The sequence below is a fragment of the Aedes albopictus genome, chromosome 2, assembly GCF_035046485.1.
Source record: "Aedes albopictus strain Foshan chromosome 2, AalbF5, whole genome shotgun sequence".
Classification (NCBI taxonomy): Eukaryota; Metazoa; Arthropoda; class Insecta; order Diptera; family Culicidae; genus Aedes; species Aedes albopictus.
The window spans coordinates 125,290,386-125,306,897 of record NC_085137.1 but is presented as its reverse complement, the minus strand read 5'-3'; the positions used below and the strand labels follow the sequence as shown (position 1 = coordinate 125,306,897).

Below are 16,512 nucleotides of genomic sequence, written 5' to 3'. Positions count from 1 at the left end.
TTTCAGAATTTTCACTGCCCGAGCGACAATAGTAGGAAGAATTTAATTACCCACTGGAACAACCACAATAGTGGCGGCAGCAGCCAATGATGCAATAGGCCACACGTTCCCGCAACGCGTATAAATTCGATTATAAACGGTCCCATCATTAGGTCCATATGGTTTTTCACCGCATGCGCGCGGGAGAATGAACTTTGATTACGAAATAAATAGGTACGTGCGTTGGTCGGTACTTACGTCGGAATTTGCTCGGATGTAGGTCATGCTTTTCCTCCGTTACTTTGTAGCCGTCTGATCCGCCGGAAGGTCCGACTGGGGGTGGTCGAGTGACGTATCCCGACGAGCTGGGCCCAGAACCCGACCCGGACGGACGAAGAGGGGTTCCTCCGTAGCCCGAGGGTTTGTTGTCTACCGGTCGTTGAGGTCCAGTGCCTCCGTAGCCTGAAATGGTGTTATCTACCGGTTTCATGCCGCCCGTTGGAGCAGATGGTCCCGAAGGACGATGGCCAAAGTATCCGGCGTATTCCGGCCGAAGGTAATTATTGTCAAGAGACGGGATATTTTGGGCATAGATATCCGGAGGTCGTTCGTTGTTGTTGTTGTTGGGCATTGGATAGTTCGTTTCGTAAAGCATTGGGTATTGGTAGTTGGGGTAGTTGACTGGTCTAGGTGGCGCCGATCCTGGATAGGACGGTCGGAGATCCAGAGGGTATTTCGTGGGCGATTCCGCAGGCATTGTTGGCGGAGGCGGTTGATTTGGTGGTAAACGGTCTGCGCCGGTCGTTATTTGGGTACCAGAAGCAGTACTGCTGGTAGGAGTGTAATGGCCTGTTAGGGTTGATGAAGGCTGCTCATTTGTCGTGTAATACTCTTCTCCGGGGGCAGTGGTTTCCTGAACTGTTTGACCTGTAGACTGCCCAAAGGTAGTTCCTACACTTGTCGAAAACGTTCCGGGATATTCACTGGTTGGACGTGCTTCGGAGAATCCACCTCCGTTGCTGGTAGATGATATTGGTTCACCGGTTGCAGTGGTTCCAGCCGGTGTAAATACGGGGGCTCCAGGTCGTTCAGGGGCACCCGAAGAAGGGGGAAATGATGAGGTGGGTCGCTGCGTACCACCAGGAGGCAACTCATTTGCGGGGAAGCTGCCCAGGCCTAAAAGAGAAAACTGAGGTAATTCGTTGCTCTAACTGTGAAATAAACACGAAATTACCGGGTCGCGGCGGAGGGTTCGAAGGTCCACCTGTGTCTAAAAAACAGTTGTACTTTCGTGCGTAGAGATCAAAGTCCGGATCGAAAATGGTCCCAACAGGACGGGAATTGGTGGCATCGATGACGTTGGCCGACAGCTGGCACGTTCCATTACCTCGACCGGAAATGCTAAAATTGCAAGGTATATTTTTTTAGTAAATCGAAATTGCATATAGGGAGTAGCGCCACAAGTTGTTACCCAAAAGCGAAAGTTTGGCATTCCTTGTCGTTGAGGCAGAGTGTTTCGCAAATTTTCAGCGAGTTTGTGTCGGAGTTTCGGAATGTCTTTTCAAATGGCAGCATGGCACCCAAGGCTATTCGTTCGAAGCAATCTGTGATAAGAAAAGAGACGAGTATAGAGTTAGTAAACATAGTTAAAATATTTTGAAGACATATTAAAAAAAACTCCCTTGAGCGTAAGATAAACGGCCATCTTTAAGTTAAAATTATGAATAAACTTTTAATTAACTTTCAAGATCCGTTCAATAGGAGGCAATCAGTGAAGTACTAGATTGAAAGTAGTGAGCTGGATTTTTGTATGGTGAGATGTTCAATTCTCCATTTCTGCAATGAAATGGTTCAAACAGCGTGGGTATTATGATTTCTTGACTAATTTGATGCTGTTTGAGCAAAAGTTTGGGTAACTGTGTTGTTGAAGTTACATGAAATAAATAATACAACAACAAAGTTACCCAAACTTTTGCTCAAACAGCATCAAATTAGCCAAGAAATCATGTAACCCACGCTGTTTGCACCAATTCATTGCAAAAATGGAGAATTGAACATCTCACCATACAAAAATCCAGCTCACTACTTTCAATCTAGTACTTCACTGATTGCCTCCTATTAAAAAACTTCGGTAAGCAATTTCCTTAAAAATTACACAAAACACAAATTTTCATGATTTTTTTCATAAATTACAAAAATATGGTAGTAGAAAAATATACAGTGAATGTCTGGCTTCAGTTATAGTTTCCCTTGAATTTGAATTCCCTTAAATTCCATTTTGTAAGAGAAATTAAACCATTTGTACCAGAAAACTACAAGCCAAATGTTGAACGCATCCTTAAGCTAGCTCATTCTAATGTTGACAAATGCCCGCTAATAGGACAGGTCGGTGAAGTACTAGATTTGTAGTAATGAGCTGAATTTTAGTATGGTGAGAAGGTCAATTCTCCGTTTCTGCAATGAAATGGTGCAAAAAGCGTGGGTATTATGATTCCTTGCCTAATTTGATGCTGTTTAGCAAAACTTTGGGCAACAGTGTTGTTGTTTTCTCCATTTCTTGCAACATAAACAACATAGTTATAGAAAGTTTTGCTCAAACAGCATCAAATCAGGCAAGGAATCATAATACCCACGCTTTTTGCACCATTTCATTGCAGAAACGGAGAATTGACCTTCTCACCATACTAAAATTCAGCTCATTACTACAAATCTAGTACTACAGTACTTTTTCGATTATATCACGAATGAAAAAAATTTTCGCGTGATATATTGGAGCGTGATATAATTGAAACATTTTTTTTCTAACGTGTTTTTTAATCGGCAGACACTTACATACCAAAAAACGCTTACAAAAATCGAACAAAACATCAAACACAGTAATGGAAGTCTTATGCCTATATGCTTATTATTATTATTATAACTATTATATTCTTGTAATGATTTTTTAAACTAGAAACTATATACATACATTTTATGCTTGCCACCGAACGCTCTCCTTCTACGCATAATAATAATCAAGTGCATAATTGTTCATAATGCAACTCATTTCGGTTCATAATGAATCAAATGCAATTATTTGATCCACAGCCGGTGTTTCCACGGTAAGATTTTGGGAAACGATGACGGTTTGGTTTGCTTGATTTAATTCAGTTAAAATTCCAACTTGCACTATAGTATCTGTTGACGAATAGGCCCTTTAGGCATACCGTCGATTGAAGCCTACCGTCACAACGACAGCTATTGACGTCACCGCTTCGCTTGTCAGAAGAAGATTCTGCTTAATCATTGTTGACCGTATCGTGGACGAATTGTGCAGTCGAAATAATACTTAATTTAATAGTTTCCTTGATATTATCTTGAATTTATATAAACGTGTGTTCTATAACTAAAACCGATAACCTGAATTATATTTTCGGTTCAGAATAGGTATAGGCAAACAGCTTCAATTTATTCTATTATTTATCATTGTAATCAATATTTTCGTGTATTCAATTAATCAGGCGCACAAGATTACTTGTATCAAACAATCAATTTGAACCCCTGCTTCTGTGATCCAGTTGATTTCAATAGTTTGTAAGTATCAAGATCTCCACAATTATAAAAAGAAACGAAGTTATGCGTTAAATCAACTAAACAGGTCTCAGACAGCAGTGTATCGTGCTTTGGATTAGGGTTTATTACGTTCCAATAACCGCCTAACTAAATTGTAAGTACCAAACCTATATTTATAAATCATTATTAACTCGAAATATAATTTCAGTCGAGTCTCGCTACGCTCGGACTACGGAAAAGTTTTAAACAAAACTCGAAATTTAGTTATAGAACACACGTTTATATAAATTCAAGATAATATCAAGGAAACTATTAAATTAAGTATTATTTCGACTGCACAATTCGTCCACGATACGGTCAACAATGATTAAGCAGAATCTTCTTCTGACAAGCGAAGCGGTGACGTCAATAGCTGTCGCTGTGACGGTAGGCTTCAATCGACGGTATGCCTAAAGGGCCTATTCGTCAACACCCCGACCCGTAAGGCCTTACCGTTAGTTGGTCTTGCCATCCTGTAGCACATCCAGAAGGGCCACTTTAATGGCAGGTCGTTGAAGCATTCCCGTTTCCGTCAGCACATCTACCTTACGAACTTGTCCGTCTATACCTGGGTATGTCTGGACAATTTTCCCACGAAGCCAACCATTTCGAACCGTTTCGTCGACTACAATCACAAGGTCACCTACCTGGAGTGGACGAACATCTACAAACCACTTGGTTCTCCTGGCGATGGTTGGTAGGTATGACTTGATCCAGGTTTTCCAAAACTGGTTCAAGAGGTGTAGCATGACTCCCCAATTCGTGCGCAGCGAAATCGGTTGGTCGATGGGGACGCGCACAAGGTTGGTGCTACCACTGCTAGTGCTCATCAAAAGAAAACTGTTCGGCGTGAGCACCTCTTGTTCAGGAGATTCGAGTGGTACAAATGTAAGAGGCCTGGAGTTGACGATCATTGTAGCCTCCGACAGTAATGTGAGCAGTCCTTCGTCGTCGAGCTTTTCGCGATGAGCCAGGACTTTGAAAGCATCCTTAATTGAGCGCACTTTCCGCTCCCACACACCGCCCATGTGGGGAGCAGACGGTGGATTGAAATGCCACTCTGTTTCGGCATTAGTGAAGGAACCCGCTAAAGCGAGATTGATGTTCTTGATCTCCGCAGCAAGTTCTCTGGCAGCTCCATGAAAGTAAGTGCCATTATCACTAAAAATGTTCTGCGGAGCTCCTCGCTTGTCGACAAACCGTCGCATGGCCATCTTGCATGACTGAAGCGTCAAAGAATGCACCACCTCTAGGTGCACCGCACGTATGGTGAGACAGGTGAAGATTGCCACCCACCTTTTAACATTGCTGCGTCCTTGCTTCACTATCAGGGGTCCAAAATAGTCGATGCCCGTGTGCGTAAAGGGACGCACGAAGGGCATGACACGCGGCTGCGGCAACGGAGCCATCCTAGGTGCTTCAGGTTTGGCTCGGTATACGCGGCACCACATACACTTTTTAACGGTTTTCTTTACAACGGATCGCATCTTCGGAATATAGTAGAGCTGCCGAAGTTCGTTCAGAACGGTCTCGGTATTGGCATGACCGTACAGCCGGTGGAAACGTAGAATCAACAGATCCGTCACGTAGTGATACTTGGGAACAATTGTGGGATCTCGAAATTTATACGAGTCACGATGAGCGTATCGAACCCTAACCTCACCATGCATGAAGGCACAAACAGTTGCAAGGGATGCAACCGTCCCGATACTGAGGAGGATATGGTGGCCTGCGATAAGTGCAACGGTTGGTGGCACTTCAGCTGCGCCGGCGTGCAAGCATCCATTTGCGATCGCTCGTGGCGTTGCCCAAACTGCTCGACGTTCTGCGGCACCATCGGATCCGAACATTCGAATGCTTCTAGCGCACGATTACGGTTGAAACAACTCGAAGAGGCTAAAGCACTGGAGGATAAGATGCGGAAGGAGCAAGCCGACAAAGAAAGGGAATTCTTAGCAGCGAAGCACCAACTGGAGTCGGAGATTGAAGCCCGGCAATCGGTAAGCGGGAGCCTTAGAAGCCACGGAAGTCATCGCAGCCGACGTAGCAGAGTAGGAACTTGGGTGGCAGAACAGGATTTCACAATAGGAAATAGAGCAATTGAGAATCCACCAGAGACCGGCAAAACCTCTACCCCAATACTGACGGGTCAGGTAGGAACCGGAGCGACGGCCAAAATTCTTCCGCCACCTCAACTGAACACCCAAGAGCAGCAGCAGAAATATCCTACCGAACAGCAACAGTCATACGCGACCCTCACGAACGAGCGGAAAAAAGGACTCCCTCCCAACACACCGTTGGGCCTGCCGAAGCAGCTGCTTCCTCCAGCAAAACCGCCGGGGATACCGCAGCCATCATTTTTCCGGTCGGGGTGTTGACGAATAGGCCCTTTAGGCATACCGTCGATTGAAGCCTACCGTCACAACGACAGCTATTGACGTCACCGCTTCGCTTGTCAGAAGAAGATTCTGCTTAATCATTGTTGACCGTATCGTGGACGAATTGTGCAGTCGAAATAATACTTAATTTAATAGTTTCCTTGATATTATCTTGAATTTATATAAACGTGTGTTCTATAACTAAAACCGATAACCTGAATTATATTTTCGGTTCAGAATAGGTATAGGCAAACAGCTTCAATTTATTCTATTATTTATCATTGTAATCAATATTTTCGTGTATTCAATTAATCAGGCACACAAGATTACTTGTATCAAACAATCAATTTGAACCCCTGCTTCTGTGATCCAGTTGATTTCAATAGTTTGTAAGTATCAAGATCTCCACATTTTATAAACGAAGTTATGCGTTAAATCAACTAAACAGGTCTCAGACAGCAGTGTATCGTGCTTTGGATTAGGGTTTATTACGTTCCAATAACCGCCAAACTAAATTGTAAGTACCAAACCTATATTTATAAATCATTATTAACTCGAAATATAATTTCAGTCGAGTCTCGCTACGCTCGGACTACGGAAAAGTTTTAAACAGTATCTATACATTCTGTTTATTTGGTGGATATTTTGAAAGCGTTAAAAGGTGGCATCCGATAATTGTGCTTCATCCTCATTGGCGTATCTAGGATTTTTTCCTAGGGGGTGCCTAGGGGGTGCCAGTTTCAGTGGCTTTCAGGTTGTTTTGTTTTTTTTTTGTTATGGGTAGTACGCTGATCGCAAGAAATTTCTTGGCCTATCTCGATGTGTGGGAAATTCAGGCAAGGAATCGCCCAAGAAATAATTATATATTTTTCAATTGATCATATGTACATACCTACCAATCCCATAAAAGATGATCCCTTTTCTTCCCGCCCCAGAAGAACCACGTCTTGCTATTTTCCGCTGAGCTCCTACTGCGATGCATTGAACTGGTTCCGTTTGTTGTCGGTACTTCCTCCTTCTCATTTCCCAGTCCAGCTCGGGTGGACATCGCAAACTCCTCCGCAAGCTTGTTTGCAGCAGCATGATTGCAGGGCGCCGGATTATAACGTTCGAGGCCAAATTGTTCCGGTCCCAATGGTGGGATGACACTGCGCCGGATTGCAGAATTTGGCACATTGACGAACCGGTGCGGCCAGGGTGACCGTGTAGCATTTTCGTCTGAATCTGATGTTACGTCGTCGGAGAAAATTGCGAATGTTTCTCGATTGCGAGTGATCAGGATCACTCGAAAAAACACAAAAAAAACTAGTCCTGCCAATGAAATGTCACTTTTACTTTGGGAATAATCGGTCAGGCTATTTTTCCCGCAGAAAAAAAGTGACAGCTGGTTTGATCGACACAATCATCACCGTCATCAATGATCATCAAGTTCATCGATTATTCCGTTCCAGCTGAGTATTTAAACTATTTATACAAAAAATAAGAAGAAGACCGATTAATGTCAACGATATGTCAAATGATTGATTAGTTTCCATACTTTACAGGAAAAAATCCTTATGGTATTAGTCATAACTGGTACACTATATCGAAACAGGGTGCAAGGAAGCCGAAAAGTTAAGGAAAATGATTTATTTCCATCATAATTAGAGCAAATTGTGAAGTTTGAATGATTGCAACCATCTTTTGTGGATGTGATCTTTTGTTTACGAAATTATTCTTGCTGATTTGCACCATTAAAAGTCGAAAATCAACTATGGCGAATTTGAGGTACTACACAGCAAAAAATAATGTAATCCACCTCGATGTAATGCGACTGATGTATCAGAAAACCGATGTAATCGCTTTTTTCAGATGCACAATCACACCGATTTTGCGTAGAATCACACACTCAGAAATAAAAGAAGTCATTAATGCATATTTTTCATGCAAAATGCAGGTTCGACTGGGTTCATGCATTAAGTTACTAAACAGTGAGTAGTTACTGCAAAACTTAATCCTATTTAGTATGCCAATGCATACTTTTTAGTATTTATTGTAAAGTTGACAGTTCATGCAAATGAATGTTTTTTATGCATTAAATGACTAATTTTAAGTAACTCTCGGACTTTCTTTTAGACTTTTAACCCAGTTGTTTTACTTGATATAGTATTTAATGAAAATCATGATTAAGTTTATTTATATTTAATAAAAAATGTTGAATAATATTTATAAATACTTAAGTATGCGCTGCGCTAAGTTGAGAACTCGGTGGCACCCTTCCTGGGTCCGGACTCGGTCACACAACATAGAGGAATCACGCCGGAGTTGTAATCCTGTAGATTATAAGAATATATTAAGAGTATATGTGTACTGTATAAAGTATAAAATTTTCAATATTTACCATTAAAATATTTAAAATATGTTGTCTTATAAAACACCAGCACACTAAACAGAGAATTTATTCCACCAAAATAACTTGTTCAATCATGCTCCACAGACCGTGGATCTAAATTTTAGAAATAAGGAAACTTAACTAAATGTACGCATTGAAATACTAAAAACTAGTTTACTAATGCGTAGTTTTTAGTTTTATGTATGCATAAATTTAATTTAGTAATCTAATGAATAAAAAATAGTCATTTTATGACTTTCTTATTTTCTGAGTGCATCTGTCTCAACATTACACAAAAAACAAATAATGATTCTCCTTTCCGTTATGTTTGTGTAATATTCACATCGAGCAAGTGTGAATATTACACAGAAACAGCTGCAACCAACTGGTTGTGCCAACATAAGCTATTTTACGAGACTTTCTACCGGTGGGCCGCTGATTGTTATTGTTTACAATTGATATTATATATAATTATTTCTTGATATGATATTGATATATAATTATAATTATAATAAAGCGTCGCTTTATTCAGGATTCTAGTATGGAGCTGAAACGAAATGTCAAATCAAATGGGGCATGCTGTGTTAAATTTCTTGACCATTCCGGTTACGGAAAAATAATGCACTGAACGAAAATTACTTGAGCGATTCCGTTTGAAGTGCATACCTCGCTTTACCCTCAATTTCTTAGTATAACGATATACTGCGTCGCGGGAAAAATTAGCCCGTAAATTTAAACGCGCTGTATTATGAAGAACTTTTTTTTTTTTTGGAAAATCCAAACCGTTGTACTGATTTAACACTTTTTCCGCCATGTGAGGTTTGAAAACTTTTTTGCATATTATATTATACTACATGGAATTTGCATTTTCAGAACAATTATCACGACAACCTCTTTGTTTTGAGGATAGAAAACAATCAGGTCCGTAAAAATATATTTTCAGAGCAATTATTAGAAGTGTAAATCTCGGAAACTATTATAAAATATCCACAAATTTGCGTGTATAGTTCCGTTCTGAAGCTTAACGAACATATTATCAATCCAGTTGAAACCTGGAATTTGGTGCGAGCGAACTTCGATTTTTCTCATCGGGATTTTGATGCTCGCATTAAATTCCAAATTCGACTGGAGTGATATTATATCTGGTGAAAGGAATGGTGTATGAAGCTGAAATTTTGACTTACGTAAACCAACATTGTAGCAAAACCAATTGAGTCAAAATTTCAGCTCCGTACATTTTGGATAATCGATTCTGGTTTATACGTATAATATAAGAAGTTTGTGTTCTCGGCAGAACATTCTTTTGGTAATTCCTCAGGAAATATTTCCGTCAATTTATTTGGAAATTGTTTAGCAATTTATTTCAATTGAGACTTCTTTTGGTAATCTCTCAGTAATTTCTTTGGGTTTCGTAAATTTCTTCGCTTATATCTCCGGATCCTCTTCGGCAATTTATTTAAGAATTTATTTGGTAATATGTTTGGAATTTGGTACTAAGCACCTTTCACGCCTCCTTTGAAAATTTCATTGGCAATTATTTTGGAAATTTATTTGGCAATTGGGTTGTTTAGTGAACAAAATATTGCTATTTTCTATAGCCTAATCGAAAGAGCTCATTTTTCTAAGTATAACGTGATTTAATTGGGTTTCAATACCTTTGTTTTGATGGTTAAATTAACAAAACAGTTTTAATTTTCGTAGATAGAATGACAAAATGACAGTCCGACCCGAACAAAAAATTTTCCCCGTACAAACATTAAATGCATTTTAAAAATAGTTCCAGGATTCTAAAAATGATGAAATTTTGGATTTCGACTAACTTTTGGAGAATTTGATTATGAAACAATCTGGATACCCCTAAAGAACTCAATCCCGTTAGGAGTTTATTTGACTTTTTTTCATTTCATTCGAAATGTTTTCTCGGGAGTTCCTTTGCCAATTTTTTAGTAGTGTTTCAAGCATTGTTTTGTTAATGTCAGCAATTTTATTGATATTAGCTTTTTAACCCTATCCCGCCCATGACTTCTTATAGTGTTTAAAAATAGTTTTTATTATTTTTCCTCAAAATGGTAGAACAAAACCTTTTTTTCTATGCCAAAATTATCGTTTAAGGCTATTATAGCTCAAATATGAGGTGGTGCTCTGGAGCACCACCAGGCATTTGGAGAACTTTATTTCATGATTTTTCTCGTTAAAAATGGTCAAAGCACAGGATGCTTCATTTGACAATCCACGAAAATCACTTTCCGAACAAGTTTTATACAAATTCATTACAATTCGAGACAAGTTGTTCTCAGAAACTTCGAACTTTTATGCCACCAGAATTCTAGAATGGGATGCGAACAATGATTACATTGGAAAATTGCTTATTTTTTGCACGCCATGTGCCCAGTGGTGCATATATGCACCATTCATATTGTATTATATTAAGGGTTTAAATGCATATTTCAGTTCTTTTTAACGTATGACTACACGAATAAATAGTAAATCTGTTAGGGAACTATTTTTATTTCAACCCATGAGGATAACTATGACATTAATTAAGACGTCAAAGTTTGTCATTATTTTTTTGGCGAAAAAATAGCTTTTCCTGAAAACTTTTTTTGACAAAAACATTGAATTTGCATGCGCATACTTAGCGTAATGCCTTTAGATAGAGAACAACATGTGAAATCATGATTTACAATTAAAAACATTCAAAAAACTTCATTAGTTTCAGAGATACAAGGGTTGAAAGTTATGGTGCTCTACAGACACCATGGGCGGGAAAGGGTTAAAATTCTCCAATTACTCTTCCGGCAATTCCTTTGGGAATTATTTTATTGAAGCCTTTGGTAATTCATTCAACAATGACTCTGGGAACTTCCTCATATTTTTTTGGAGATGTCTTCGGCAAGTCATTCTACTTTTTTTTATAAATTCTTTTATAAATCGCTTCTATAATTTTAATGATAATTCTCTAGACAATTTCTTCAGTAAATGTGTAAGGAATTCCCACAGCAGATGATTTCGGATTATCTTCGGCAATTTCAATGCTACTTGCATTGATAAATTTATTTGGGAATTTTATCTGCAATTGTATTGGAAATTTAGGAAACTTCGATTATTACTTTGGGAACTTCTTCGGTAATTCCTTTGGAAATCCATTCGCCAAATTTCTTAGAGATTTCCTTCGGGAATTTATTTGAAAAAAAATCTTTGGCAGTTCTTTAAAAATTATGTCACGGTGATTCTTCGGCGATTACTTGTGGAATTCTTTTAAAGTTTCTTCAGATGTTCCTTTGATGATTCCGGAAAATTCTTTGAGAATGTTTTCGATTTTTTTGTGGATGTTTGAGGAAATTTTTATAGAATATATTTCGGCAATTTATTTTGAGATTGGATTTGGCCAATTTTATAAAAAAGCCCTAATATTTTCTTCAGAAATTCATTTGGTAATTCTTATATAAATGCTTTTGGCAACTACTTTGAAAGTTTTAAGGTAATTTTGATGGATTTTTTTTGGCAATTGCTTTGGGAATTTGTCAGGAAGGTTTTCGTGAATCTCATGGGATTTTCTTTGAGTAAGTCCAGTTGAGAATTTTTGAATTTCCAGTTCAGCAATTTACGGAAGCATTATATATGAATACTATTAAATCATAGAGAATAGCAAAAGTAATCACTTTAAAATTGCAAAATAACTGAAAAATAAATTGCTGAAATAATTTCAGAGGAATAGCCATTGAAATTATAAAAAAATTCAAATAAATTGCTAATTAAAGACTACCACAGAAATTTTCGAAAAAAAAACAACCATGCCGAAGGAACCCTCAAATAAATGGCCATACTGTGGTCTAGCGAATACGAAGTCGTGGTTTCGAATGCCACCAGAACGCGATTTTTTTTACAAATTCATCTCTCAATTTGTCAATTAGCAACATTCGGTGCCTTCTAATCAATTATTTTTTCCCGTTCATTCCTATAGGCTTTCACTAGAGATTTGTCTAGGCATACCTCCTAGGATTGCTCTGTCCAACTATTTCCAACTATTTTCCAACAAGTCCAACTATTCTCGAAATTCGTTAAGAAATTCCTACAGAGATTTTTATTGAGATTCCTTCAGTGGAATTCTTTGAAGAGGGCCAAGAGGAGTTCCAGGAGTAATACCATGATTAATTTCTAGAGTAATCCATGATTAAAAACTCTAAAGGAATTCTTGGTACAATCTGTGAAAAAATCAAAGGCATTTCTGGAAGTAGCATAGGAAAATTTCCTAGAAGAATCTCAGCAAGAATGCCTGAAAAAATCCCTAGAGGGATTCCTGCAGGTATCTCAGTAAGAAATTCTGAAGGAGACCTAGGAGGCATGCCTGAAACATTAGAACCAGCAGGAATCGCTTATGGAATCCCAGAAGGAGTTTCTGGATGAAAGTCAAGAGGAGTTCCTGGAGGAATCCAATGAGAAATATTTGGAGAAATCCCAGGAAAAAAAACTCTTTAGGATTTCTAAGAAGAAACACCGAAGGTACTTCTGCAAGGCTCCTAGGAAGATTGAATAATCCCAGTAAGTTTTTGAAGGAATCTCTGTAGAAATTCTTAGAAGAATCCCTAGAAGAATTCGAAGATGTATTATAGTAAGAATTTCTGGAGAAATCCTAGGAGAAATTGCTGGAAGAATTACAGCAGAAATGGCTTGAGAAATCCAGCTGAAATTCCTGGAGGAAGTTTCGCCAAGAGGAGTTTCCTGGAGAAAATCCATGAGAAAATTATGAGAGAATCCTTGGATAAAATATTTTGGATAAAAATTCCTGGAGGAATCACCGGAGAGCTTCTGAAGACATCACAGATAAACCTCAGGAGGTATTCTTAGAAGGATTCTGGGATGAATCATTGTAGAAATCTCAGCAGAAATCCTAGGAGGAATTGCTTTAGAAAAATATACAGGAAGCTCTAGAGAAACCCCATCAGGAATGCCTGGGGGAATCTAAAGAAAAAATCCTTGGAAAACCAAGAGAAGCCCCTGCAAGAACCAGTAGAGGTATTCTGGAAAAATATGTAAAGAACGCCATAAAGGAATCACAGGAGGAATTTTTGACAGAATCTCAGCCATAATGTAAGGATAAATTCATATAGAAAACACTAGAAGAATTTCTGGACATATCATAGTAAGAACTTCTGGGGGAATTGCTGGAAGAACCGCAGGAGGGGTTGTTTGAAATATTCTTGGAGGAAGGCCACAAGAAGTTTCTGAAAATCTGAGGAATCTTTGGATAAGGTCTCTAGACGAATTCCTGGGTGAGTATTTGGAGAAATCCCTGGTAGAACAATCAAAGGAATTTCTGCAAGAACTTCAGGAAGATTACCTGGTAAGATCTCAGCAAAAAAGCCAGGAGAAAGCTCTACAAGAATCCGTAGCATAATTTCAGAAGTACCACAATCAGAACTTCTGGAGGAAGAATAGCTGGAAGAACCCCAGGAATTGCTTGAGGAATCCCAGCTGGAATATATGGAGGAATTCCTAGAATTTCGTGAGGTATCATAGAAGTAATTTCTAGAGAAATTCTAGAATCAGGATTGTCGGGGATACTCTAAGTTCCTTTAACAAATTCTTGGAGGAATACCTACAGCTCTCCTTGAAATAATCGGTAGAAGTGTACTGGAGGAATTCCTAATGAAATCGCAGGAGGAAAATCTGGAGGAATTACAGGAGGAATGCCAGAAGAAATCCCTAGAAGTATTTCTGAAGGAGTTTTAAAGGGAATTGCTTGAAGAATTTCAGCTGGTATTCATGGAGGAATCAATAGAAGTTCTTGGAGAAATCCCTTGTGGAATTTCTAGAGGATAAATCTTTGAAGAAATCTCGGAAAGAATCACCGACGGGATTTTTAGATAAACCCCAGGGAGATTTTCCGGAAGAATTCCCAGAAGAACTTCCCTAGTAGAATTCCTGAAGGTACTAGAGTGAGATTTTTTGGAAGAGTTCTAAGAGAAATTGCTGGAAGAATCTCAGCAGGAGTTGCCTGAGGAGTCCTAGCCACCATTCCCGAAGGAAGTCCAATATAACCTCCTGGAGGAAATCCATAAGAAATTTCTGGAAGAATCTCTGAATAAAATCTCTGAAGGAATTCCTGGAAGAATCACCGGAGAAATTGCTGAATCAATCCCTGCAGAAATTTCTTGTATGTACAAGCCCATCAAGAAGCAGAATCCTAAGGGAAGTTCATTGAAGAAATATCGGGAGGAATCCATAAAGGAGGCCTAGAGAAAATACTGTATAAATAGATAGAGGTATTTCCAGAGCAATCTACGGCGAAGTCTGTTCATTGTTCTTATCAACATCCAAAACGCGTACAACAGGTATATAAGTAATTCCAGGTGTGCTTAAGTTTTGTTCAAATGTGCCATTAATAAATATTGGAATTATTGTGTGAAGTTTTAAATTTAAGGTGCCTGTCAAGGAAAAATTCTAGGGGGTGCCAAAATTGTGCTAGGGGGTGCCAGGCAACTCTGGAACCCCCCCTAGCTACGCCAATGTTCATCCTGCTCCAAATAAGAAATAAAGAATGCTCTATCATACACAACCACATGAATAGTTCACACATTTCTGAATCGAGATCATCAATGTACAGGGGGTGGCCAAAATGTTTGGGATAGGCAACTTTTTTTCTCCCACAAAAAAAATTGAACATGCTGTAACTTTTCATAGAGTGCATCGAAAAATCTCAAATTTTGACTGTTTATCAACCTGTTATATGTGCATCATTGGTACAAATTTGGGCTCGATTGAATAGTTTTTCACGAAGTGAGAACCGTTCGGGTAAAACACTATTTTTTAGACAACTTATTTTCGAGCTGTCATATCTCGGAAACCAGTGAACCAAATTGAATGAATTTTTAAACGTTTATCAACAATATATTGATACTTATATTGTATTTAAAAAGAAATATTTTTTCACAGCGAATTAAGTTATACCGGGTTGAAATTTTTACCCATATAGAGGAAAATTAGTCAAATTTACAATATCACAGAAAAATTTATAAATGTGTTCTTCCTTTAACAATTAAGCTTAATATATCTGATTAAAGATAACTTGATAACAGAAGTGGACAATCTTTGGACATCAACACTAAAATTTATTGACATTGACATAAAAACATTACATTTTTTCGAGAAAAATCCAAAAAGTGTCTATCTATGATAACTTTTTTCAACGTTCAAAAAGTATCTATGTTTTAATAGTTTGTGAAGCATTTGTATATTGTTAGTGTACGTTCAAAATTTTATTCAATTCGGTTCACTGGTTTCCGAGGTATGACAGCTCAAAAATGAGTTGTATAAAAAATAGTGTTTTATCCGAACGGTTCTAACATTGCGAAAGATTAATCAATCGAGCCCAAATTTGTACCAATGATGCACATATAATAGGTTGACAAACAGTCAAAATTTGAGATTTTTTAATGCACTCTATGAAAAATTATAGCATGTTGATCATTTTTGAGAGAGAAAAAAAAGTTGCTATCCCAAACATTTTGGCCATCCCCTGTAGTTACACAATTTTGAAGCAATTTTGTGATAACTTTGCAGTTATATATCATCAACATACTACATACAATAAATTTGCAGGATATTTGATTTTAATGCGTTTTGTTCAAGATGTATCTCTTTTGATAATTTTAATGGCGCTGGATAGAAAACAAAATTTATAGGTGAGGAAACATTTATAAAATAAGCGAAAAACAAAAAAAAACGATATTATCTACTTTTCGTTCAATAGTTATGTTGTGGAGACTGTTAGGTGCAAACTTTTGATCCGCCTTACTCTACTAATGTGAAAGTATCATACTCCATGACGATTCATTTGTCTTGCCTTGTTTGGAATATGTGCTTTCTCTCGATTATCATAACGTGATATAATCGAAAAAAATACCGTGCTAGAATCGAGAGTGATATAATGGAGCGTGATTTAATAGAACCGTGATAAAATCGAAAAACCACTGTACACCGAACGTGCCCCATTGTGGAACGGCTTACTTCGCTAGTCGAAATTTCAAATGATTTATTACAAAATTATCAGATTCTCTTTTCAAATTTTCAGAAGGGTTTTGGTAGGTTTCCAAGGGGGTTTCAGGGATGTTACAGAGAAGTTTCAAAGCGTAACAAGGCGTTTCAGGAGGAAGGGTTTGAAAGTGGTTTCCGGTGGTTTAAGGCGAAACT

At 38.3% G+C, this 16,512-nt stretch overlaps 1 protein-coding gene across 1 annotated transcript in view; it reads right to left on the bottom strand.

The window, feature by feature from the left end:
- Positions 1-16,512, bottom strand: part of LOC109417771 (uncharacterized) — a 132,763-nt gene that overhangs the window by 96,187 nt on the left and 20,064 nt on the right. The window contains exons 2-4 of the mRNA XM_062850336.1: positions 1,451-1,583; positions 1,214-1,380; positions 238-1,155 (exon numbers count right to left, since the gene is read on the bottom strand). Coding sequence (XP_062706320.1) covers positions 238-1,155; positions 1,214-1,380; positions 1,451-1,583 — 1,218 coding nt within the window. The remainder of the gene's footprint in view (positions 1-237; positions 1,156-1,213; positions 1,381-1,450; positions 1,584-16,512) is intronic.